General features: G+C 41.6%; 1 protein-coding gene across 1 annotated transcript in view; it reads left to right on the top strand.

Annotated features, from left to right (window-relative positions):
• The window catches only part of MTUS2 (microtubule associated scaffold protein 2), a 974,348-nt gene that overhangs the window by 521,221 nt on the left and 425,686 nt on the right, over positions 1-27,441 (top strand). The window contains exon 5 of the mRNA XM_073613369.1: positions 10,793-10,999. Within this exon, the coding sequence (XP_073469470.1) occupies positions 10,793-10,999 (207 nt within the window). The remainder of the gene's footprint in view (positions 1-10,792; positions 11,000-27,441) is intronic.

Below are 27,441 nucleotides of genomic sequence, written 5' to 3'. Positions count from 1 at the left end.
TTCTGAAAATGTTTTCTCTTCTGGGCTCACAGGCCACTTAAAGCCTGTTCAGGTTCAGTTGTTTTGTTCTATTATTTTACCGTTTTAATGTTTTCGTCTGATACTATTGCCATACTAATTTCAATAACGCAATTGTGCAATGAACATACCCAATGGGTGTTTAGCCGGGCCCACGCATAGTGAGCCAGGTTAACCCCATTACTTTGCCACTTCCATGATCGAGTAATGGTAATGAAACAGTTATATAACTTTTGCACTTTGGTTAATATGTTGCTATTGTCAGGTATAATTTCTTAGTATGCACCCCATGTCCCTCCATTTCACCCATCCCTACTTTCCTCCTCCCCTCGCCTCTTCCCTTTCCCCCCTCTTTTCACTCCCCCCCTTTCCCCCCCTTTTTATTTTGATATTTTACTGTTATATACAATGTTGGGGAGCAAAGGGGAAAAACTTACATTTCTTTTTTACCTTAAATTGTCTTTATTATCCCCGTTTGTGGCGGGGAGCAGTCACTGCTTACCCTCTCTACGGTGCGCCCACTCTCTGACTGGATTTTTGGTCGCAGAGTCAGTGCACTACTGATCTATTGCCTCCTTATCAGGAGGATCACTCAGTACTTTGCCCGACACCCTATGTTCTCCCTCTCCTTTCTTTCTTCCTTCCCCCTCTTCTATTCTATACCTTTACTTTTTCACCTTCTTTTAACCGGTCGGCTCGTGCGGGCCCTGTGCTCTCTGATATTGGCTCCTCATACACCCTATAATGGCCCCACTTGAAATTCTTACCCTAAACATTAAGGGACTAAACTCACCACACAAGCGAGTGAAAGCGTTTCAAACATTTGCATCACTAAAGGCTAAGGTAGTAGGAAACTCATTTCTCTACAAGCCAAACCCCAAGCTTTTTTTAGTTCTAAATACCCACAGGTATTTACTGCTTCAGCAAACAGGAAGCATACAGTAGAGGAGTTTTGGTGGCTTTCCATCACACCATGCCATTTACCCCGCGGACTGAGATAAAAGACCCCGAGGGTCGCTACCTAATTCTCGTGGGACTATTACAGGACTTATCTACAACGTTTGTCTCCTATTACACCCCCAACACAAACCCGAACCCCTTTTTTTCACATTTACTACAGGTTGTGAAAACACACTGTAAGGGAACCTTGTTCCTGTGCGGTGATTCCAATTCAGTGTTGCAACCACACTTAGATAAATCGCCCTATGCCCCAGAACACTACACTCCTTCTACACAATTTCGTAAACTAATACAAATGGCCTACCTCCTAGACACATGGAGAGAACTCAACCCCACTAAGAAAAACTATACATTCTACTCACATCCACATAAATCTTTTTCCAGGATCGACCATATTTTTATTTCTATGGCATCTGCCCCACTCCTCCTTCACTCACATATCCAACCAGTCACATGGACAGATCACTGTGCTGTTATCACCACAGTGTCATCTTTAATTCCGCAAGCTACCAACAGGTCATGGTGCATGAATGATGCTCTACTAACCAATCAATCATACTGTCTGGATATCCAGATAGCCCTTAAGGACTATCTTACACACAACGCCACCCCTGACATCTCCCCCATGCTGCTCTGGGAAGCACATAAACCCTTAATACGAGGCACATGCATCTCAGTGGCATCGCACCTCAATAGAGATAAGAAACTCAAACTGCGGCAACTTGAATCAGATTACCACGATAGCTTCCTTCTATTCCAAGCCAACCCAACCGAAGCGCACAAATTAACATTAGAAAAAATTAAACTAGAACTAGATTTATTTCTCGCTGAGACGGCTGATAAGGCTATTCGTAGGTCTAACCAAACGATCTACACCAAAGCAAATAAACCAGACACCTACCTGGCTTTACGTCTACGCAGACCAGACCGTACTCGTATTCCCATTAGACTCAGACTGGCTAAGGACACAATCACTAGCAATCCAGTTAAGGTTCTCTCGGAGTTCCGTAAACAGCTAGTAAATCTTTATGATTCTAAAGCAGCGTTTCCATTGTGCCAAGCGGAGAAGCTGTTCCATAATTTGCCTATTCCAACCCCTGTCTGAAGCCAGTCGCAAGCTCATGGAAAGTACGATCACAACAGACGAAGTTCTGGCAAACATCAAAACCCTCAAACCTCATAAGCGCCCGGGTCCTGATGGCCTTCCCAGTCTTTATTATAAGAAATTTGCTGCAGAGCTATCTCCCCTTCTCACCAATACTTTTAATGCCATTCTAAAACAACACTCTTTTGGCAGAGACACGTTGACAGCGCTTATTTCAATTATCCCAAAACCAAACACTGACAGTACATTATGGTCCAACTACAGACCAATCTCACTTCTAAACGTGGACATCAAGATCCTAGCCAAAATCCTAGCCCTACGCCTCAATCCCATCATTGGAGGATTGATACATAAGGACCAGGATGGTTTTATACCCAAACGACAAGCAAGCAACAACATCAGACGTGTAATTCTCCTACAACACCTGGCCCGCTCTCGTAAAATTCCTATGCATCTCCTCTCCCTAGACATATGGAAGGCTTTTGACACAGTCTCCTGGCCTTATTTATTTTATATCCTTCAGAGCTGGGGCTTCGGCCCACACTTTTTAAGCTGGATTAATGCCCTGTATAACCACCCACAGGCATATGTGCATTATTCCGGATTTCAGTCGGAACCTTTCCCTATCTCACGGGGAACTAGACAGGGCTGCCCTTTATCCCCTCTGTTGTTCGCACTCACAATAGAACCCCTAGCAGCCCTGATTAGATCTAACCCTGATATCCTGGGCTTGGAGGTAGTATCAGTCTCACATAAATTGTGTCTCTTTGCTGACGACGCACTAATGTTTATTACATCACCCCATACTACATTACCAAACCTTATGAACACCTTGGATAAATTTTCTCAAATATCCGGACTAGAAGTCAACCAATCCAAATCCAAGGCTCTCGACGTGTCTCTGCCACAAGCTGATCTCGAAATGTTGCGCAAAAATTTTCCCTTCCACTGGTCCTCCTCATCTATTCCCTATTTAGGGATCAAACTGACTAAAGACTCATCCAACCTGTTCCAATCTAATTATCTCCCAATGCTCACCCAGCTATCTTCTCTACTTAATTCCTGGCTACCTTTATGCGTCTCATGGTTGGGGAGTATCGCAGCTGTAAAAATGTCTCTGTTGCCAAAGCTCCTGTACTTATATAGAGTGCTCCCTATCACAGTCCCACCCTATTACCATAGGATCATACAAAACAAAGTTTTCAAATACATTTGGGGCCCTATTAGGCCCAGAGTGGCGAGACCGGTTCTTCTCCGTAACAAGCTCAGTGGCGGCCTGGGCATTCCCAACTTCTTGCATTACTATCATGCAGCCCGACTGGCCCAGTCAATATTATATCACTCTAAAGCTGAGATACCACTTTGGGTTGCCCTTGAGGCCATTGACCTACACCCGATTAGTGTAACTAATTTACTATGGCTCCCTACAACAGCATGAGGACCCATAACTAATCCATTAACACAACACACGATTAAACTATGGGATAGACTGAAGTCCCCCTTTAAGTTAATCTCCTCACACTCCCCACTTCTATCCTATTTAAGCCACCCTCAATTTTACCCAGCTCACACAGAGCCAGCCTCATTCCAAGCCTGGGTCCAGGCGGGTCTGACTCACATTTGTGATCTAATTAGTGGAGACTCTGTAAAATCGTTTCCAAATATCCAGGTGTAAGCACAGCTCCCCAGCAGAGAATGCTTCCGCTACCTCCAAATTAAACATTTTGCTCAAACTATCATAAAATCTAACTCTGGGCTGGATACTCTAACTGAATTTGAGCATATGTGCGACTCAGACCCATATGCCCCAGGTACTATTTCTCACCTATACTCCCACCTTACATCACCACCCCCGAGTCTCCCCACCTATGCACATTGATGGTTAAGGGACTTAGATATTAACCTTGAAATGGATGACTGGACGACTATATGGTCTAATACCAAAAACTCATCCCAAAACGTTGTTGCTTCAGAAGCAAATTACAAAGTGTTAATGCGCTGGTATCTAGTCCCAGCTAGAATCGCTAAATTTCTACCTGAATCTTCTCCAAGCTGTTTCAGAGGGTGTGGAGACAGGGGCACACACTTACACATCTGGTGGACATGCCCTTTGGTACAGTGCTTCTGGGCAACAGTATTCCAGATGGCATCCACCCTCCACTAAGTCACCTTAGCTCCTAGCCCAACAATAGCCCTCCTCAATTATTTTCCGCAAGATTACACAAGAACACAACTCCGTCTCCTCCTTCACTTATTTACCGCAGCCAAACAGACGATTGCTAAGGCTTGGAAAACATCCACTCTTAACATAGTCGAAATGAAGAATAGGATTACCCAGGCAATGATACATAGCAAAATTGAAGCGAAAATCCTTGATAAAGTCCCTCAACACTCCAGAACCTGGCAACCCTGGGTTGAGCATTTTTTGCCCGCAGATATTGACGAAAACCTCTTGCTACTTTAGGTGGGTCTTGATACCACCTTAAGATTTTGAATTGGTTCTTGTACCCGCGCGGACTGATCGGTCCCTCTTTCCCCTCTACTTCTCTTATCCACACCTCCTTTTCTTAGATCCCCCTTTACTACTACTTTTTCTTCTTTCTTTCTTCTACCCTAACCTACCCTTCATTATTAAATACTGGTAATGTACTCTGTCACATGTGATAATTTCGGTGGTCTCCCCGCCAGTGTTTTTGGGGAATGGCCAGCATTTTAATATAGTAAAACTGGGGACGTAGCTCCCTTTAACTATTTGTGTATCTAGTTACATTAAATCAGAATGTTATTTGACTGAGAATGTACCCGCTGCTATATCATTCAGTTTTCTTTATGTTCATGTTTTTTTACCTTATTGTCATATGCACTGTCCACTATCCATACGGTACTATGTATTGAGCTTTATGTAACAGTTGCATGTAAATTACCAATAAAATATTTGAAAAGAGAAAAAAAGACACTTAATTAACATCTGTAAATAATTCCTCATAATACTATCCAGCTCTTTCTATCCATATAAAATATATATAAATGTACACATACTTTTTAATAACAGTAACATACATAATTTACATTTCCTGATCAGGCAGCTGTACATATAGGTATACTATATCAATTATGGAACAGAGGTCATTGGCCATAAATAGTTCAACAGTCATTAAAGCTTGAAGTGAAACTAAACGTTATATAAATACAGTTTTTGAAGTACTTCCAAATGAACATGTTATTGTTACATTGCAGCCTATTCTGTTTCCTTGTATTCTAAAGAAGATAACCAACCGTGACACATTTCAATACAGCTATCCTCCTGGTATTGTCACTATGTAATCAGTGTATGCAAATGATGTATAAAACACTAGAGTATTTCTATAAGAGGTTTCCTCTTCCCATAGTAATAATGATGTGAAGCAACTGATTAGGCAAGTAATGATACACCAGGCCATAAGCTACCAGGGATAATTGCAATTTATTTGTTGGTCTTGATTTTGATTTTATATACAGTGAAAAGAGTAACCCTCTTTGGAATGATCGCATTTTGTTTCTTTGCAGCCTGAAGTGAGGGCAGACACTGTTTTTGTTTTATCCAGCTGTGTTTGCTAACTTGTAGCATCGGGGTGGGGGATATGATGCCGACATGTCAGAAGGGAAAGTCAAGGGCAGAGTTGCTGAGTTGGAGAAAGGATCACCTCTTCCTAAAAATGACTTGTAAACTCAATCAGGTGTAGCTAATCACCTTCTCAAGGGCACACAAAGCCATTTGACTTTCAACTGTGATCAGATGTGGTCATTTTGATTAGCTCAACATGAAAAGAGCTTTCCTGGAGCATTTCGGTCCCTGGTAGTGCAACTGAAGCAAACAGTCAATTATGGGTGGCAAGGCACTGTCAAAAGATCTCCGGAATAAAGTTGTGGACATGCAAAAGTCAGGAAATGGATACAAAAACATTTCAAAAGCTTTATCAATGCCTAGAAGCACAGTGAAGTCTATTATTAAGAAGTCAAAGGTATTTGGTACAACACAGACCCTCCCTGGATCAGGATGTTGGTCCAAACTGGATGAAAGAGCCAAGAGGAAACATGTCAATGAGGCTACCAAGTGGCCTACAGCAACTCCAAATCAGTTGCAGGAGTTTATGAAAAAGAGTGGTCATTGTGTGCATGTGACAACAATATCACAAATTCTCCACAAATGTGGCTTGTATGGGGGGGTTGCAAGAAAAAAAAGCCACTCCTCAAGAAAGACCACATGCAGTCATGACTGAGCTTTGCCAAAGCACACCTTTAAGATTCTGAGGCCACATGGAAAAATGTTCAGATGAGACTAAAATTGAATTATTTGGCCTCAACACCAAACGATATGTCTGGCGGAAATCCAATACAACTCAACATCTAAATAACATAATTTCTACAGTTAAGCATGGAGGTGGTAATATCCTGTCATGGGGGTGTTTCTCTGCAGCAGGGACTGGTGCGCTTGTCAGGATAGAAGGAGAAATGGATGGGGCAAAATACTGTCATACTCTTGAGGAAAATCTGCTGCCCTCTGCCAGAAAGTCGTCAATGGGAAGAAGGTGTACCATCCAACATGACAATGACCCAAAGCAAACAGCAAAATTTACCACACATTGGTTGAAGGAGAAAGAGGTGAATGTGCTTGCATGGCCTAGTCAGAGCCCAGACTTAAACCACATTGAAAATCTGTGGAATGACTAGAAGACTTCGGTCCACAAATGGTTTTTATCAAATTTAGCTGAACTTGAGCAGTTCTGCATAGAAGAGTGGTCAAATATTGCAAAGTCTAGGTGTGCACAGTTAGTAGAAACATATCCCAACAGACTAAAGGCTGCAAAAGGTGGTTCAACAAAATACTGACACAAGGGGGTGGTCGTTTTTCCAACTCGGTGATTCTGTTTTTTTGGGGTTTCTTTGGACATGTTGGTGCTGTATCTTTCACTTGGATGTTGTGGGTTGCACTGTGTAAATACAGCTGGATGGGACGGGAATTTAGTCTGTCTTCGTTTGGGCTGGAAAGCAACAAGGTGTGATTTTTTTTGAAGGGGGTGATTCTTTTCTATACCCATTGTACATCATGATGTCATGTGGATTTTATTGGTTTGATTTTTATTCTGTTTTGTTTGAATAAAGTTTATATTTTGTATATACCTAAAAAAAAAAAAAAAAAAAAAACCTTCTGGCTTTAACAGTTAAAAAAAAAAAGAAAGAAAACTGTAGTCAGCTGCAACTGCTTTTGCAGATCAAGCAGAGGAAAGAAATATGGAATCACTCAATTTTGCGGAAAATATTATGGAATCACAATGTACTTTGCAGTTCTAAAACAAACATCTGCATCAGATTACATCCTAAAAAATGATTTCATCGTCACCAAACATCCGTTCAATTGATGGAACAAGAAAAGTGTCCAAAATCTCAATATTACCTGCATTTATTGAAGATTTAATGACTGTCATCTCCCCCGTACCTTTACCTGACATGCAACCCCAGATCACCAATGATTGTGGAAATTTGCATATTTTCTTCAGGCAGTCGTCTTCATACATTTCATTGGAACGGCACCAAACAAAAGTTCCAGTAACATCACCTGTGTTCAGCTCAAGACACCGGCCGCCTGTTTACCTGTCTGCTTAACCGCTTGCCAACCGGCTCACGCCGATATACGTCGGCAGACAGGCACATACAGGCAGATTAACGTACCTGTACGTTGCCCTTTAAGAAGCGGTTTGCGGGCCCATGTGCCCGCCGCGACCTCCGTGAGTGTGATCGCGGGTCCCACGGACTTGATGTCCGCGGGGATACCCGCGATCGTCTCAAGGAGAGGAAGAATGGGAAAATGCTGATGTAAACAAGCATTTCCCCGTTCTAGCTAAAGACACTGACACTGATCACAGCTCCCTGTAATCGGGAGCGGTGATCAGTGTCGTGTCACACATAGCCCCTCCCCCCCACAGTTAGAATCACTCCCTAGGACACACTTAACCCCTACAGCGCCACCTAGTGGTTAACCCCTTCACTGCCAGTCACATTTACTCTGTAATCAATGCATTTTTAATTGCACTGATCGCTGTATCAATGTGAATGGCCCCAAAATCACGCCAAAAGTGTCCGATCTGTCTGCCATAATATCGCAGTCATGATAAAAATCGCTGATCGCCGATCATTACTAGTAAAAAAAAAAATATTAATAAAAATGCCATAAAACTATCCCCTATTTTGTAGACGCTATAACTTTTACGCAAACCAATCAATAAACGCTGATTGTGATTTTTTTTAACCAAAAATATGTAGAAGAATACGTATCAGCCTAAACTGAGGAAAAAAAATGTTTTTATATATTTTTTGGGGATATTTATTATAGCAAAAAGTAAAAAATAATGCATTTTTTTCAACATTGTCGCTATTTTTTTGTTTATAGCGCAAAAAATAAAAGCAGAGGTGATCAAATACCCCCAAAAGAAAGCTCTATTTGTGGGGAAAAAGGGACATCAATTTTGTTTGGGAGCCACATCGCACGGCCGCACAATTGTCAGTTAAAGTGACGCAGTGCAGAATCGCAAAAAGTGCTCTGGTCTTTGGGCAGCAAAATGGTCCGGGGCTTAAGTGGTTAAGTAATCTTCTCTCAAGCATGGCTCCACCCCAGCCCCTAACTGGGAACACTATATTAACCTGTGCACTGCAAGTCAGCCTCCCTGATCAATATTGTCTGTTTGGCTTCCTGTGTGCTTCTTGCTGTGTGCTCTACGTCTGATCCTGTTAACTGACCTTGGCTTGTTCTTGACTGTCTCTGTCTGCTTGTTGCCCTGACCTTTTGGCTTATCTCCTGACTATCCCTTGTTGTCCCGGTCTGCTGCTTCCTCTCTATCCTCCAGTAGCCTACTGTAAGCATGAGCTGGGAGACCCTGGGGGTCGCGACCTGGAGCCAGTTGCAGCAAAGTCCACCCCCACCATCAGGGGCCCTGGTGAACACCTGCTGGCTCTTAGATTCCACGCCCTGGGGAATCTCATGCTCTAGCTCCCAGTGAGATCCTTGTTGGTGCTCCAGAGGACCTGCTTTCCTGAACCACCCAGAGCTCCATCCACAGCAGTCAGCTGTAGGGTCCACTACCTTAGCGGTGCACTCCTGACCCCAATGGGTGCATCTGTCACCTGGCTTTAGGAGACCTGACATTATCTCACTACAAAAAGAAAAGAAAGGAAAAAAAATCTCTAGTGCAGTGCCAAAACAAGCTACTCATGTTGCTTATTTTCACCCACAACTCCTCATGGCCAGAAACTGGGAAATTAACTGAGACATAATATAGCTGCTTACCAGGTAATGGATGACATAGGGCTACACTATTGGAGAGCATAAGAGGGCTGCTGTGAAAGAGTTCCAGCAGTTTTCTTTTCAATTTAATCTATAAAAATCAATGGCATTTGATAGAGAATATGGCCACAAATCTTTCCAGTTTTTTAAAACTAGGTTGGGTTGCTAAATCAATCTATGGTAATGGATGTAAGTGGGAACTTACAATTTTTATTTGTGATTCTTTATGTCAATTTTTTTCTAGACATTTTTATTGTCAGCTTATACACAAACTACCTATGTTGTTTGTATCACACTTTTATGCTCCGTACACGCAGTCGGATTTTCCGATGGAAAATGTTCGATGGGAGCTTGTTGTCGGACATTCCGAGCATGTGTAGGCTCCATCGGACATTTTCTGTCTGAATTTCCGACACACAAAATTTGAGATCTGGATTCAAATTTTCCGACAACAAAATCCGTTTCCGACGCACAAAGTTCCATGCATGCTAAGAATCAAGCAGAAGAGCCGCACTGGCTATTGAACTTCATTTTTCTCGGCTCGTCGTACGTGTTGTATGTCACCGCATTCTTGGCAATCGGAATTTCCGACAAGTTTTGTGTGACCGTTTGTATGCAAGACAAGTTTGAGCCAACATCCGTCAGAAAAAATCCATGGATTTTTTTTGTCGGAAAATCCGACTGTGTGTACGGGGCATTAGAATCATTCAGTTCATGGGGAAGGCCACTAGCTGCATGTTGAGTAGAAAACAATTAGACAGATGACAAAATGATTATAGAACAAGAAATGTTTAGTGAATTGGTCTCTATGTCCTAACTTAAAAGGCTGCAGTCACCTCATTAATAAAGACATACTGTATATGCCAGAAGAGTGAATGTTTTACACCAGTTTATCACCTGTACCAGATCTTAAAGCCATTTTCATCAGCTTGATTGCGTAAATTCTGGATTTGGACAAAACTACACTAGAAAGTCACTACTCTCGTATATGCGGTTAATTGAAAATATAGGCTGTGTGAACAGAGGCAATTTTTGCTAATGCAATCATGAAACTAAAATCAGCTGCAGTTGCCTATATTTAATCACTGACAGTTGCTATACATGGAGCTGATTATACAGGTTTAGAGCATTTTGCTATCATTATCGATCACTATTGAATGCTGCACTCCATTGTTTCCTGTGTGTAGCAGTCATTTGTAGGATGATCATAGGTTATGATAAATGTAGCAAAAATTGCCTGTGTGCATGCACTCTTATATAGCTGCTCAAAGTATTCTTAAACAAATGTCTTAGCTATAAGAAACCAGAATGTTCTTAACTTTTTTTATGTATATTACCTTTACCTTAGAAAAAAACATTTTACTTACGACATTTCTTTTTATTTTCCACAGATGATGTTAAAAAAGGCTCTATTCTGAATGGAGCAAAGTCAAATCTCCCAAAGCCTTGCCAGACTACCCTCCGTCCTCCCAGCTATTCCAGACTTCCAGCGGCTAAACTTGCAGCCTTTGGATTTGTGCGGAGCTCTAGTGTGTCATCACTTTCCAGCAATCAGTCCAGTGAGAGCATCCAAAGTGATCAGAGCAGAGCACCTAACAGTAAGTCACTGGGCCTTTTAAACTTTTATGCAGTATACACATGGCAAATCAGTGGTACACCTGGAAAAAATGGTATCTTAATAATACAGTACAGAGCACAGGCTGATTCATAGAACCTGGGTTATGGGCTGATACCTTCAGGTGACTGGACACAGGCAAAGCTTTTGTGGACCCCCCTGGGCATCCCCCTATAACCCTACTCTGCTCTGTGAGGTGTTGCTCCCCAGTGACTCAGTGGAGCCTCATCTTGGTTTTGTTGATTCTTTGGAAACTGCCGTTTGAGTCTAATAGGCATATTCCTGTTTTCACTTACCTACAAAGTTGCTTTCCTTGTTGCTATCACCTCTACAAGACATGTTTTAGAGTTAAGGGCCTTATCCTGTAAGGATACCTTCCTAGTGTCAAACAGGGATAAAATTGTATTGTGGCCTACAACCTCCTTTCTTCCCAAGGTTGTTTCTTCCTTCCACCTTAACCAAGACCATGTGCTACCCTCCTTATGTCCTTCTCTGAAACATTCCACAAAGATTTCTCTTCATTCTATGGAAGTTGTCCATGCTGTGCACGTCTACCTCTTTTTTTGTCATTCTAAAGGGTCCCTGTAGGGAATTTAACAAGATGGATTAGACAAGTCTTCATTTGAGTCTACAGACTGAATGATAAAGTTCTTCCTTTTCCTTTTAAGGCACACTCTACCAGACCTGCCAGTGCTTTATAGATTTTTCCGCATCACTCATCTTTTCTAGATTTTCAAGGCTGCCACCAGGTCTTCTGTTTCTAGCCTTCCATTTGCCTGTTTTATTCCATGTGCCGGTGTAGCCCCTGGTTTGTCTGGTTTGTAACACTGTTCAGTTTGGCAACACAAACCAGTCTACTGTTGCTGCTGCCACCCCTGCATCTCCTCTCCTCCTCTTGAACTATCAGAGAGCCAGAGTGGCTGTGTGAGAGGAGAGAAGAGAGGGGACACTGCTTGCTGCAGGGCTGTGTGTGTAGCCCAAGGAAGCCCCACCCAGGAGAAGGAAAAAAGCAAGCAAGCAGAAATGGACTGCCATGCACCCTGGGGAGGACAGAGCTTGCTGGGAGGTGCTATGACTTGAGGGGGATGTAGTCCCCAGGGAGACAGAGCCTGTGATGACAGATCGGCTGTGGAACTACATATTCCAGCATAGCTTTGCAGGTGAGGAAAAGGAAGGACTATTCCTGGGCTCGGGGCAGTCATAGAGAGGACTTGGTGTAAAATACACACACACAGTGTAGCAGGCTGCTGGGTCAGTACACTGCAGTGCCAGGGATACAGAGTGGCTGAGTAGCGGACATCTCTATGCTAAAACCACTATTAAGCCAGGTGTCGCGGAAAGGTCTTCAATGCAGCTGACACAACTGAGCCCTGGAAAGAGATAAGGAGGAGACAAATTGTCACCCCAGGAGTCAATGAGAGACCGCTGACCAAACCTTACTACACCATATTGAAAGAACAGTATTGCCCACTCAGGACACATAATACCTTGGTTTGGAGGGACTTTGACTTTCAATGCCAGATTTGGGCTTCAACACACTGATCAGTAGAGGAGGGTTTGCCAAAGACTGCTGGATCATTGTCCTAGCTTCACCCTTTAGAGAGGAAGGACTTTCCTGAGTATAGGGATCAGGGATTCACTGGTCCACCCATTGCTTACTAGTGTGTACGTTTATTTTTTATCTTTGCAACTCTTGCACCTACTGTATTTGTTGTAGTGTTTATTGCCGTTTTCCATTCTTTGGCTGTTGCATTACTGTGTACTGCTATAATACATATTCCCTCACAGCCTTGGTGTGTCAGAGGGTGTGGCATCAGGAAAATCATTGATATCTGGAACCAGGGGGCCCCAAACAATGGCTCTTTTGGGGGTAAGCGCTACACATGTTTGCATTTTCTACCTGTGTTGTCCACCCCTCATTTGCTCAGCCCTCAAGATCCTGTGTCTTGCTGTGTATAATTAAGCAAATAGGATTTTAGATTTACCTCTAAAATGAGTTTCTTAGAGTACATTGTAGGACATGAGTCCCTCCCCTTTATTACTTATGATTCACTAATCTGAGTCATGCAGGGAGTGGGAAATGTTATGCTAAGGCTGTCCTCATAGCTTGTGTAAAATCACCTCAAGGTAGCAGCATAACCAATGATGTAATACCAAGATCCTGTGTTCTGTAATGTACACCAAGAAAGGAATTTTACAGGTAATCCGAAATTCTGTTATGTGTATTGTTACATGTTCTTTTTTCTATAAACCTGTATAAGTAAGTGAAGTCTGTATCCTGTGATTTTTTTTTTTTTTTTGCTTAGAAAAAGAAATACAGAGCATAACAAGATCAAACAGAGAAACTGATTGCTTATTTGGAGATTAAACACTCAGTGGTATTTAATATGGTTGTCAAATATCCAGAAAAGCTTAGTCAGTAGAGCAGATAAACGTTTATCTTTCCCTCTCTAGGTCCATAATTCACATTTGTGGAACTGCCTAAAGGTTTGGCACATCAGAGGATGTAGATGAAATACTAAATATACAGCTCTTTATGATTTGACTGTACTTCCTCAGATTGCCTATACTTTCTTCCCTTGGACATGTTTTTATAGTCTTGCTAGTTTTAGTAAGACATGCAAAATCTTGTATCAGAAAAAGATTCACCTCCAGCGAGTCAGACTATGTAATATAATGTTTTTTAGCCCCCTCAAATCCTTCCAGCAGGAATGTGATTAAGCACTCCCTCCCTACTCTATAGAAACGATAAGGAAGCCTTCCCTAAAGTCTAGTTCCTCAAGTGACCTTTTCCCTGTAAGTTTCAAAGAATCACCAATTCTTTTTCTTGATATGGTTTTCATTTTATGATCTTGTGATCTGGAAATTCAACAGGATTGTTGGTAAATCCTATGTCTCAGTAATTATTGTGCATTCGCGGGTAATCTGAGCGCCCGTGGAACACCCCATAATGAACTGCAAGACCATCAATGCACTGCGAGATCGCAGTGCATTGACTGCTGCTGATTGGCCAAAGCATGCACCTGACCTGCATACTTTGACCAATCACAGCGCACTCTGCTGTGAGAGCCATGATTGGCCAAAGGCAGGGTGCATGCGGGCGCGACTTCCGTATGCGTTTTCTTCGCTGCGCAAGCTCGCGGGGACAAGGGCACTTTAAAAAAATTTTTTTTTTTAATTTATTTTATTTATTTTTTTACTTTATAAATTATGTTTAAAAAAAAAATTTTTTTTTTTTACTTTTATTGCTGTCACAAGGAATGTAAACATCCCTTGTGACAGTAATAGGTGGTGACAGGTACTCTTTATGGAGGGATCGGGGGTCTAAAAGACCCCCGATCCCTCCTTTGCACTTCAAAGTATTCAGATCGCCGAAAACGGCGATTCTGAATACTGTGTATTTTTTTAAATTCGGCGCCATTGGCAGCCGAGTAAACGGGAAGTGACGTCATGACGTCGCTTCCGCGTTTACAATGAGAAGGCTGGAACGAAGCCGCCCACAGCTTCATTCCGGCCCGCCCCCAGCCGCTGAAGGCAGACTGCGTACGGTCGGCGGGAAGGGTTAAAAAAGAAAAACTGAAATATCACGTGGTCCTAAGTATTCAGACCTTTGCTCAGTATTTAGTAGAAGCACCCTTTTGATCTAATACAGCCATGAGTCTTTTTGGGAAAGATGCAACAAGTTTTTCACACCTGGATTTGGGGATCCTCTGCCATTCCTACTTGCAGATCCTCTCCAATTCTGTCAGGTTGCATGGTAAACTTTGGTGGACAGCCATTTTTAGGTCTCTCCAGAGATGCTCAATTGGGTTTAAGTCAGGGCTCTGGCTGGGCCATTCAAGAACAGTCACAGAGTTGTTGTGAAGCCACTCCTTCATTATTTTAGCTGTGTGCTTAGGGTCATTGTCTTGTTGGAAGGTAAACCTTTGGCCCAGTCTGAGGTCCTGCACTCTGGAGAAGGTTTTCGTCCAGGATATCCCTGTACTCGGCTGCATTCATCTTTCTCTTGATTGCAACCAGTGGTCCTGTCCCTGCAGCTGAAAAACACCCCCACAGCATGATGCTGTCACCACCATGCTTCACTGTTGGGACTGTATTGGACAGGTGATGAGCAATGCCTGGTTTTCTCCACACATACCGCTTAGAATTAAGGACAAAAAGTTCTCTCTTGGTCTCATCAGACCAGAGAACTTTATTTCTCACCATCTTGGAGTCCTTCAGGTGTTTTTTAAGCAAACTCCATGCGGGCTTTCATGTGTCTTGCACTGAGGAGAGGCTTCCGTCGGGCCACTCTGCCATAAAGCCCCGACTGGTGGAGGGCTGCAGTGATGGTTGACTTTCTACAACTTTCCCCCATCTTCCGACTGCATCTCTGGAACTCAGCCACAGTGATCTTTGGGTTCTTCTTTACCTCTCTCACCAAGGCTCTTCTCCCCCGATAGCTCAATTTGGCCGGATGGCCAGCTTTAGGAAGGGTCCCAAATGTCTTCCATTTAAGGATTATGGAGGCCACTGTGCTCTTAGGAACCTTAAGTGCAGCAGAAATTTCTTTGTAACCTTGGCCAGATCTGTGCCTTGCCACAATTCTGTCTCTGAGCTCTTCAGGCAGTTCCTTTGACCTCATGATTCTCATTTGCTCTGACATGCACTGTGAGCTGTAAGGTCTTATATAGACAGGTGTGTGGCTTTCCTAATCAAGTCCAATCAGTATAATCAAACACAGCTGGATTCAAATGAAGGTGTAGGACCATCTCAAGGACGATCAGAAGAAATGGACAGCACCTGTGTTAAACATATAAGTGTCACAGCAAAGGGTCTGAATACTTAGGACCATGTGATATTTCAGTTTTTCTTTTTTAATAAATCTGAAAAAATGTCAACACATCTGTGTTTTTCTGTCAATATGAATTAAGCAAAATGGCTGCAATATAAAAATTTAAGGGGGTCTGAATACTTTCCGTCCCCACTGTGTATATATATATAATATCGACTGTAAAATTTATAGATTGGCCGCTCACCTCCAGCGATGACCAAAAGGTCAAACAAGGCTCATCAAATAGCAAATGGGGGATTCTGCTGGTGGATCTGCAGAGCCATTCTGGTCCCAAATGAAGACTAAATGCTGCATGGAATCTTAGCACCAACACATCCTGCGTTCACCACTGGATAGTTCCATAGTTCCATATATAGAGAAAAACTCCAAAAAGGTACTACTTCTTGTGTGGATAGCACTGCTAAAAGATTAATAATTAATATTAATTAATTAATTAATTAATATAATTAATACCTTAATATCTATACCAGACCTGAAGGGCCTGGTATGGATTTTGGGGGGATCCCCACGCAATTTTTTTTTAAATTTTGGTGCAGGGTTCCTCTTAATATTCATACCAAACACAAAGGGCCTGGTAAGAAACTAGAGGGGGAACTCACTCGATTTTTTTCAATGATTTTTATCTATATTGCAGTGATCCAACAATACATTACAGCTGCAAGCAGTTTTTAATATATTTTTTTCCTTTAGAAATGTCATTTTGCTGTGGTGCTGTTATAAACACGGGAAATATGTGCTACTTTAAAGGCAGACTAAGTAGACCCCACAGGCATTATATTTAAAGGAATATTTAATCTTTATTGTTTCACTTTAAGCATTATTAAAATCACTGTTTCTGAAAAAACTGACATTTTTAAAACTTTTTTTTGCATTGATACATGTCCCCTGGGGCAGGACCCAGGTCCCCAAACACGTTTTATGGCAATAACTTGCATATAAGCCTTTAAAATGAGCACTTTTGATTTTTCATGTTCGTGTCCCATAGACTTTAACGGTGTTCGCACAAATTTTTTGCCTGTGCGCAAGTTCTGGTGCAAACCGAATCGTGGGGGTGTTCAGCTCATCCCTAGCTGAGAGGCTGAGCCGGTTGTCGGTCCAGGCATGTGGGCGGATCCCGACTCCATTGTCGCGATCTTGCCTATGAGGTAGTTTGTAGCACAAGTACTGATGATGACTGCAACACCGTTAATGATGATGACTACAGCACAAGTACAGGTAAAAGTTTATATGTGGTATTGGCCCCTCTTTTATCTGCTCTCCTGATCACTATATTTTTTTTCTTAGGGTTAGAAAAAAGAAAAAATATAGTGATCAGACCAGCAGATAAAGGAGAGGGCATTGAGATTTTGAATAAAACAGATTATGAGAAGGAATTAAATAGATCAGTGGATGATGCTACCACATATAAACTTTTACCAGGTGATCCTACAAATAAGTATGAAACAGAAAAGATTAATTAAGAAAGGCCGGAGAAGAGGAATACTAAACAAAAAAGAAGCCAGATACTTGATACCGGAGGTGCCAAGGTTACTTTGGAGACCTATACTTAGTGGTATTGATTCACTATTCTCACGACTGGGAGAATATGTGGATTATTACCTTCAACCCTTTTAGCCCAAGAACATCCAGCGTATCTAAGAGATAGTAAACATCTTATGACCCTATTAAAAGATCTCTCTGTGGAAGATGATACTTTCTTGGTAACAATTGATGTAGAGTCACTATATACCAGTATAAGACAGCAGGATGTCCTACAAACAACAAGGAGAGCACTGAAGGCTGAATTGAAATGGAAAAAAGAACAGGTAAAGTTCTTGGTGGAAGCTTTGGAGCTAGAAACGGCTAATAATTTTCTGGCAGAATGGTTCCTATTTTAATAAAATTAAAGGAGTAGCGATGATAGCAAAGTATGCTCTCTGTGTGCAAAATATTGTCCTTATTCAATGGAAAGCTGAGGAAATATTTGGGAAGAATCGCCCAGAGCTAGTTGTATACAGAAGGTTCATTGACAATTTGCATGGAAAGAAACAGTGGATAGGTGACAGGAATTTTTGAAAGAAATTAATAAAAATAGGTTTGGTTTATTATTCTCCGGTAATTGGGAAAAAATTAAATTAATTTCCTGGATTTAACTTTGAAAAAAGACGGGGGAAGGTTAAATACCATTATGTATTTTGAGGATACAGATTGGACTAGCTATATTCTCACAGCTAGTTGTCACTACCCCAAATGGTTGGAGGGGAAACCAAAAGGACAACAAATGTGTATTAGACGCAACTGTGTAAATACACTATATTACCAAAAGTATTGGGATGTCTGCCTTTACACGCACATGAACTTATTGGAATCCCAGTCTTAGTCCATAGGGTTCAATATTGAGTTGGCCCACCCTTTGCAGCTATAACAGCTTCAACTCTTTTGGGAAGGCTGTCCACAAGGTTTCCGAGTGTGTCAATGGGAATGTTTGACCATTCTTCTAGAAGCACATTTGTGAGGTCAGGCACTGATGTGGACGAGAAAGCCCGGCTCGCAGTCTCTGCTCTAATTCATACCAAAGGTGTTCTATTGGGTTGAGGTCAGGACTTTGTGCAGGCCAGTCAAGTTCCTCCACCACAAACTCACTCATGCATGCCTTCATGGACCTTGCTTTGTGCACGGGTCCAAATCATTTGGTGAAGATTATTATGGTGTGGATTATGGTGTGGGGTTGTTTTTCAGGGGTTGGGCTTGTCCCCCTAGTTCCAGTGAAGGTAACTCTTGAGGCATCAGCATACCACGACATTTTGGACAATTTCACGCTCCCAATTTTGTGAGAACAGTTTGGGGATATCCCCTTCCTGTTCCAACATGACTGCGCACCAGTGCACAAAACTAGGTTCGTAAAGACATGGATAAGCGAGTTTGGAGTGAAGGAACCTGACTAGGCTGCACAGAGTCCTGGAATGCGCTTCTGGAAGAATGGTCAGACATTCCCTTAGACACACTCCAAACTCTTGTGGACAGCCTTCCCAGAAGAGTTGAAGCTGGTATAGCTGCAGAGGATGGGCCAACTCAATATTGAACCTTACGGACTAAGACTGGGTAGCCATTTAAGTTCATGTGCATGTAAAGGCAGGTGTCCCAATACTTTTGGTAATTTAGTGTACATAAGATTTTCAGGGACTATCAGAAATACTAGTACAATCTATTTGAGGAGAATGGTTATGATAAAATGTTTTTAAGAACAGTGAAGCAAGTTCAGTTGATGGAAAGGGAAGAACTACTAAAAGATAAGAAAAATACATCTTAGAAAGTATTTATATGGATTTTATTACTAATTTTTAATGGAGAGTGTAGACAGTTTGAACATTTTATCAAACAAATTGGCGCATTTTACTAAGAGATAGAACACTTGGCAGTATGCTTCTGAGGAAATCAGTTTGTTTACAGAAGAGCCCTTACACTTACAATCGACTGACCCCTGGCTACCCGATCCCTGAAAAAATTGTCATGTTTTTGGGCCAGATTGGGTTCTTTACCTGTAGGATGTATATCCCATGCAATACAGTGAAAAAAAACAAGGAATATATGTACGCCGCACTACCAGGAACAAGGATAGAAAGGCACATTAGTAATATAAAAAAAAGATTTTAAGAAACAGTGTGTCAAGTCATTTCAGGATCGATCACAATAAAGACCCTAGTTTATTACCTTTCTGTGGCATTGATAAACAGTGTCAAAAAATGAAACAAAGTGGATTTATGAATGAAATACTATATGTCCAACTGATCTTAACATTGACATAGACCTAAATAGTTTTATAACTAAATATATAACAGTTTATCTGCACCATTTTTTATTAATATATATATATATATATATATATATATATATATATATATATTTTACTTGTACATTTCTTAGGTTTTTATTACATTTTAAAATAATATTGATGGTCTAAATACATTTTTAATATGAATTTTGTAATGCACACAAATCCATCTAACCCTCCTCTTATAATAGGTAATTTTGTATTTTGACCACAAGATGGCAATCTTAAAAATAGCCAACAGGAAGGTATTGTTAAAGATAGATTTTATTTAATATTTTTTTTTGGCAATTTTACTATAAAATAAAGTTTAGACTCAAGATTGAGTATCAATTCTTTTTATAAACTTGGGATGGAGGATGGCTTAGATGCAGGTTGGATTGCTTTGGGTGCAATATTGTGGTTCCCGTACAACTTAAATAAGCGGAGGTGAAGCCGGCCACTCACGCCTCACGTCAAGGCTTTCGGGAAACATTATTTCCACTTGGTGGAATACATGTGGAACGCAAATCAGTGTTCCCAGTCAGTATTTTTTGCTTTTGATCTTCTATGTAGATGTGAGCGTAATTTTAACTTTTTGTTCTATTTAAATAAATAATGACTGCACTACTAGAGGTTTTCCTATCTTTCCTATATGCTAATGCTAATGCCGCGTACACACGGTCGGACTTTTCGTCTACAAAAGTCCGACAGCCTGTCCGACAGACTTCCGGCGGACTTTCGGCGGACTTGCAGCAGACTTTCTAACGAACGGACTTGCCTACACACGACCACACAAAAGTCCGACGGATTCGTACGTGATGACGTACACCGGACTAAAATAAGGAAGTTCATAGCCAGTAGCCAATAGCTGCCCTAGCATGGGTTTTTGTCCGTCGGACTAGCACACAGACGAGCGGATTTCGGGTCCGTCGTAGTTACGACGTAAAGATTTGAAGCATGTTTCAAATCTAAAGTCCGTCGGATTTGAGGCTGAAAAAGTCTGCTGAAAGTCCGGAGAAGCCCACACACGAACGGATTACCAGCCAGCTTTAGTCCGTCGGCGTCCGTTGGACTTTTGTAGACGAAAAGTCCGACCGTGTGTACGCGGCATAAGAGTGAGGTTCTTAAAGGTATGGAGGCACTTTAAAAGTTTAGAGGGAATATTTACACAAAGACCCTGGAGATAACTTGAAAAGAGCTTGAGGATCAGAAAACATTCAAAGGGGGAGAGGCCATTTTTTGGATAAGCGTCTTTTGACTTCTTGTAATAAAGAAGTCAAATTCTGGTGAGTGCAGTGTGTACAGTGTGGGTGCGGAGAAGGAGCACTTATCGTTTCTTGTGTCACCACACATGATCACTTGTTGAACTGTTTACAACATTAAGCACTTTATGTTTCACGTGGATTTGATTGCACATTAAGGGCAATTAAGAGGCATTAAGAGCTTCCTGATGAAGGCCCATTAATTGGCTGAAACACGTCAAGGCTCGATCGCGTCATCGGGACACACGTCCGACCACGCAACTTCTGGGAATCATGTCAAACCGCAAGTGGTGGTTTTTAGCAGTTTGCGGGCTGAGTTCCCCAAAAACAGATGCTGTACACACCAGGTGCAAGGCTATTAGGCACCATTACATGTGAGTGTAATTCTTATTTGTTTTTATCCAGTAAATATTAAATGGTTTTACGCGATGCGGATCTTTTTTTGTTATTTCCATCTATCCATGTGAGGACTTATCCAGTGCATGAGCTGCCAGCAAAGGATTTATCCAGGGGTCTCCCCACCTGCCTAAGCGACCATACTAGAGATAGATGATAAACACCCAGAGGTGAGTGCACATCCATGTGGCGCACCTGGTCTTAGCACAAGTCTATGGAGCACTGATCGTTTATTTTGAGCATCAGCACCTATGAACACAGAACCTGTTTGGACTGTAAAGGACTTTGTTATCACCTAGTTCAGTGATTTATATATATTCAACATTAAGGGCAGTGTTTAAAGTTTAAGTTAAAGGAGTGCTGTCATATATACCATAGGGGGTATCTGGTATAAATAAAAGTAATAAGGGAGGCTGTGCTCCACAGAACAATATGCCCCATAATATCTAGGGAATGTAGCCTTGCAGTGGGTGGCTATGTGGGTGGACACAGACTGGCGGGGGGGGTTAAATAAGTATATAAGCAGATTTACACTTTTCAAACAGCACTTACATATTGATGGCAGAATTGCCTTGAAAGAACTACAAGGGGCAGATCAAGAATAGTTCTCTGCTCAAGGAGAGTCAGAGAGAACAGCACTGACCGGTTGACATTCTCAGAATCTTCTGCAATAATGCAGGAAAGCATAGGATTTTTAAGCTTCAGTATGCAGGAAAATCTGCCAGATTAACAAAAATGAGCACATATTGAGGTAAACTAGCTTTAAATACATTTGGCATGTACGTATTAGATACATTGCTCCTATAAATATATAAGTGCAATTTTCTTAATCACAAAACTATTTTACCCATATCAATTTTACACGTGTCTTCTGTTTTGTAGTGATATGTATTCAAGTTTTAATTATAGTGTTATTGTTAGAACAGCTCAAATGTCACCATAATTATTTTTTTTATCATCAGAGCAAAATGTCTGCCCATAGCTTCTAAAGGTCAATTTTGACACATACTATACCAGTAACGATACCTGGGAAGAGGATCAACATTTTTATGCAAGTTTTAATTATCTTTTTCAAAAAGTTTTGTGCCCATCAGACATTCCTAGTGCTTTTTGAATAATCCCTGATATTCATGCACAAATCAGCATATTGACCCAAATGATTCAAAATATTTGCATGCTTTTGGAAGGGCTTGTAAACATCCATAAGTCACCATCATTCATCATGGGGATGAAAAGCTCAAACAGTGGTAGGACTACTATAGTAGTGGGGAGGAGGAGGTCAAAGAGTTAACAGTCACTAAGTAGCACATGCCCCATAAACCTTTATTAATACCAGCCACTGTGCCTGATGGGAAGCCAAAATTGCATCAAGTTTCCCACTTTCTAAGAGCTATCCAAGTTTTGATAGGGGGTAAAGCCCTATAGATGTGATAGACCTGGGAGTGCTGTGGCAGAATGAGCAGTGGAGGGTTTTGGAGAAACTTAGTTTACCTCACTGGCTGATCATTTTGCATTCTGTAACACCTATAGTCATATTACAAAGTATAATGATATAATAAATGAATGTGGCCATGTAAGAATTGTTGAAATGTTAAATGTCCTACAATCATTGTCCTTAATTGCCAGAAATGAATCTTGGGGATCATTTATTTTCACATTTTTCCAATTTTGGGGGGCATTCATTATGTAAAAAGGGAAACACTGAAAGGAGATTTATTTTGTGTAGATATCCTAAAAAAATACATGAACTCTAAACTATTTTTTTGCAGTCCATTGACCCAATAGTTGGATCACTGGTCTTTCCTACAAAAAATCCTTTTATAAATATGAAGTTTTAGTTAATGAATACGTACCTAGGTGCACACTTCTGAAACTACCGTTTATGTGCCCCTGTATTCCAGACACAGGTATATGATTAATTATTGTCATGTGACGATAGAACTATATCTTCAATGGCTTGTGCTTATTTCAGAAAGCAGCTACACAGATGGAAGGGGGTGGGGGGGGGGGGGGGCAGTGCTGGTAGTGTGCTGCTAAAACTTTCTGGGCAACAAGTGACTGACTACCTCTGGATGCCCCAACAACACTGCAGAGCTGCACCTGCTTGTAAAGATGTGCCAAGTGCACTCCTGCACTCGGCACAAGCAAAAGACCCGGTCTTCCCTTCCCTGTCAGGTGGAGCCGTGGAGTAATCTCCGCCCGACAGCCGCTTCTGAGTCCTGGCGAGGCGTGATGTCACTGAGAGTAAAAAAGTAAGCAAATGGGCATCTATCAATGAATCAGCTAACTGGGTGGTGGTGGTGGGGGTGAGATTAATAATTTTCCAATGGTATTTGCAATATGCAGCATGAGGGGTTCATGGGTAGAGCTCCAAAGGGATGAAATGAAGGGAAAAATAATACTGGGAGTATGCTATAGGCCCCCTAACCTGAGGGAGGAGGGGGAGTTGGACCTGCTATCACAATATGGATTAGCAGCAAGGATATGAAGTATTTTCATAATGGGGGATTTTAATTATTCAGACATAGATTGGGCGTAGGGAACCACGCAGTCGTCTAAGGCTCGCCAGTTTCTAAATGTCTTGCAGGAAAATTTCATGGGTCAGATGGTGATACTGATTACCAACAATACAGACCTGATCACGGATGTGGAAATACGGGGCAATTTAGGAAACAGCGATCACAGGTCAATTGGCTTTAGTATAAATCACACAAATAGGAAACATAAGGAGAATACAAAGACACTGAATTTCAAGAGTCAGTTTCCCTAAACTACGAACCTTGCTAGAAGGCATAAATTGGGATCAAATTTTAAGAACAAAGAACACAGAGGAGAGATGGGTTCGCTTTAAGAGCATATTAAATAAGGGCATTAGCCAGTCCATCCCATTGGGTAATACATTTAAAAGAGCAAACAAAAGTCCTGGATGGCTTAACTCCAGTGTAAAAATGCATATAAAAGCAAAGGAGAAGGCCTTCAAAAAATACAAACATTCAGACTTTATAAAGAATGCAACTAGAAAAAGGTGCCTGGAGACAGACACAGAGGGGGATGACAGGCAGGAAGGAGGGGGGGAGAGAGAGGAGAGCAGAGCAGGGCAGCCTATCACGGAGGGAGGCACTTTGACCACAGTGATCAGGACTGAGCAACCCTGGTTATCGTGGTCTATTTAGAGGGGCCATACAGGAAGTGCCAGGTCCAGGGTTTTTTTTTTTTTTTACAGTTTAGAGGAGGGCTGATTGCAAAGCACAAGTGCTGTGCTGTGTAATCTGCTTTAAGGGCCAAGAATCTGCATATTTTTTGTTTTTGGGTTAACAAACACTTTAAGTATGTAAACAGTAAAAAAGGGAGGACAGACCACATTAGGCCCATAAAGAATGAGGAAGGACATCTGGTTACAAAGGATGGGGAGATGGCGAAGGTATTGAATTTATTCTTCTCCTCAGTCTTCACGAGAGAATCAGGGGGCTTCAGTAACCAAAACTGCCGTGTTTATCCTCATGACACATCACAGGAAGCACACTCATGGCTAACAGAGGACAGAATTAGAATTAGACTTGGAAAACTTAACATTAATAAATCACCAGGACCGGATGGCTTGCACCCAAGGGTACTTAGGGAACTCAGTCAAGTAATTGCCAGACCATTATTCCTAATGTTTACTGACAGTTTACTGACTGGAATGGTACCAGCAGATTGGAGAAAAGCCAATGAGGCACCAATATTTAAAAAGTGCCCAAAATACATCCCTGGGCATTACAGACCAGTTAGCCTAACATCAATAGTATGCAAGCTCTTGGAGTGGATGATAAGAGACTATATACATGATTTTAGTAATAAAAATGGTATCATTAGCAGTAATCAGCATGGATTCATGAAGAATTGTTCTTGCCAAATCAATGTAGTAACCTTCTCGAGGAGGTGAGACGTGTTGTATCTGGATTTTGCAAAAGCATTTGACACAGTTCCCCTTAAACGTTTACTGTACAAAATAAGGTCTGTTGGCATTGACCATAGGGTGAGTGAGTACATGGATTGAAACCTGGCTACAAGGGTGAGTTCAGAGGGTGGTGATAAATGGGGAATACTTGGAATGGTCAGGGGTGGGTTGTGGGGTCCCGCAGGGCTCTGTGCTGGGACCAATATAATTTGTTCATAAACGACCTGGAGAATGGGGTAAACAGTTCAAATTAAAATTAGAAGAAAAGAAGTTTAACCATAAACTACATAGAGGGTTCTTTACTGTAAGAGCGGCAAGGATGTGGAATCCCCTTCCACAGGCAGTGGTCTCAGTGGGGGGTATCGATAGTTTAAAAAAACTATTAGATAAGCACCTGAACGACCAAAACATACAGGGATATACAAGGTAATACTGACATATAATCACACACAGGTTGGACTTGATGGACTTGTGTCTTTTTTCAACCTCACCTACTATGTAACTATGTATTGCCACTGGTCACTAATGCATTAATGACCAGTGTCAGTTAATTAACACCTTTGTGCTGCATTAGTGGCATCAGTATTAGTGTTCAATAACCCCTTCATGCTGCTGCATAACACTGACACCACTACCACTAATGCAGCACAAAGGGGTTAATTAACTGACACTGGTCATTAATGCATTAGTGTCCAGCGGCAATACATGAATCCCCTTGTGCTGCATATTACAAATACCATTGGTAATTAAAGGGTAAGATCACCTTTACAGAAAAATCTGTAAGGTGAACTTACACAAGACGCCCTCCTCATCCCCCCCCGCAGTCCCATTGACCTGGAGTGCGATAAACCGCACTAACACATCGGGTCGCCGCCTTATGGGTCCTGGGCTTAGAAATCCCTACAGCTTAATCTCCAAAACGTACCTCGTCAGCCAGTTAAGTTTAGGAGCATTCTAGTTGTGCGGCGCCGACCAATCAAAACCCGTGTAGCCCGTCTTGTCACCACGGGCGAAGAGGAGAGAAAGCCACAGTGATTTCAAATCCCCAGACCGGTACAGTAGCGATATGAGCTGTCTGTGCGGGGAACCGCCCGACTCCAGTTTAGTGGGACCGGGGGAGGGGGGGATGGGAAGGGGGTTCAGTGTAAGTTCACCTTACAGATTTACTGTAAAGGTGAACTCACACTTTAACCATTTGCCAACCCGCCTTAGTACATATACTTTGACGGGGCTGCAACTACATTATTGTATTGTTGTATTGTAGTGTATTGTTTTAAGTGTTTTCTTGTTTTGAAATGACACTGACTCTTTCTTTATACCCGGGGGGAGGGGCGCAGTTTGCCACCTTCGCCCTGAGCACCAGAGGACCTTGTCCCGCACTAAACCTACAAAACATCTATATGCTCCAGGTATCAAGAATAAATCTGGTCATAGGAGTGCAGAAATAACTGCACTCCTGTGACCCAGAAGAGAAGTACGGCTAAAGAAGGTTTGTCTATACTTTCCCTTTATTGTGAATAACTGTAAAAAATGTAACAATTATAGTTTGTTAGATCATGCTGAACCACAGGTGCAGATGTAATCTGTTGATCTGCCCATGGAGAGAAAAAAAATGTAAAAATGTGTTCTTTTCTTTTTCTAAAGGTCTACTTGTCCTCATTGTTATCACAAGCCAGGTTGTTCATTTCTTTTTGTCATACAAATTTGATAATCACAGTTTGGTATATTTGATATGCTAATCTCTGTCACTTGTTAATTGAATTTGAAGAACATTGGTCCTTTAGGCAATCCTTGTAGAGACAGAGGCTAGTATGCAGTTAAACACCGTTCATAGCTTAATTCAAGGCAAACTAAAACTTTTGTAGTACACTTTTGCGGTTGTACCTACTTCATTGATACACTTGTCTTTTAATTGTCTTTTACTGCTGGCTCACACTAGTGCAACTTCTGATACGACTCAAGTCGCATGATAAGGGAAAACACATTATACTTAATAAACAAAGGGAAAATCCTGCGAGCCAAAATGATCTTATGCCCAAAGAATATCCCCACCTAGCTGCATGCGTAGATCACGTCTCATATATCGTGCACTCAATACAATAAAGAAAAATGACGCTGCGCTAAAGTGTAATGTACCAATTGGTGAATAAATATGACAATACAATATAAACCCAAAATATCTATAAAAGATATTATTAGGCAG

This window comes from Aquarana catesbeiana, linkage group LG02 (genome assembly GCF_042186555.1).
Source record: "Aquarana catesbeiana isolate 2022-GZ linkage group LG02, ASM4218655v1, whole genome shotgun sequence".
NCBI lineage: Eukaryota > Metazoa > Chordata > Amphibia > Anura > Ranidae > Aquarana > Aquarana catesbeiana.
This window is presented reverse-complemented; position numbering and strand designations above follow the sequence as displayed.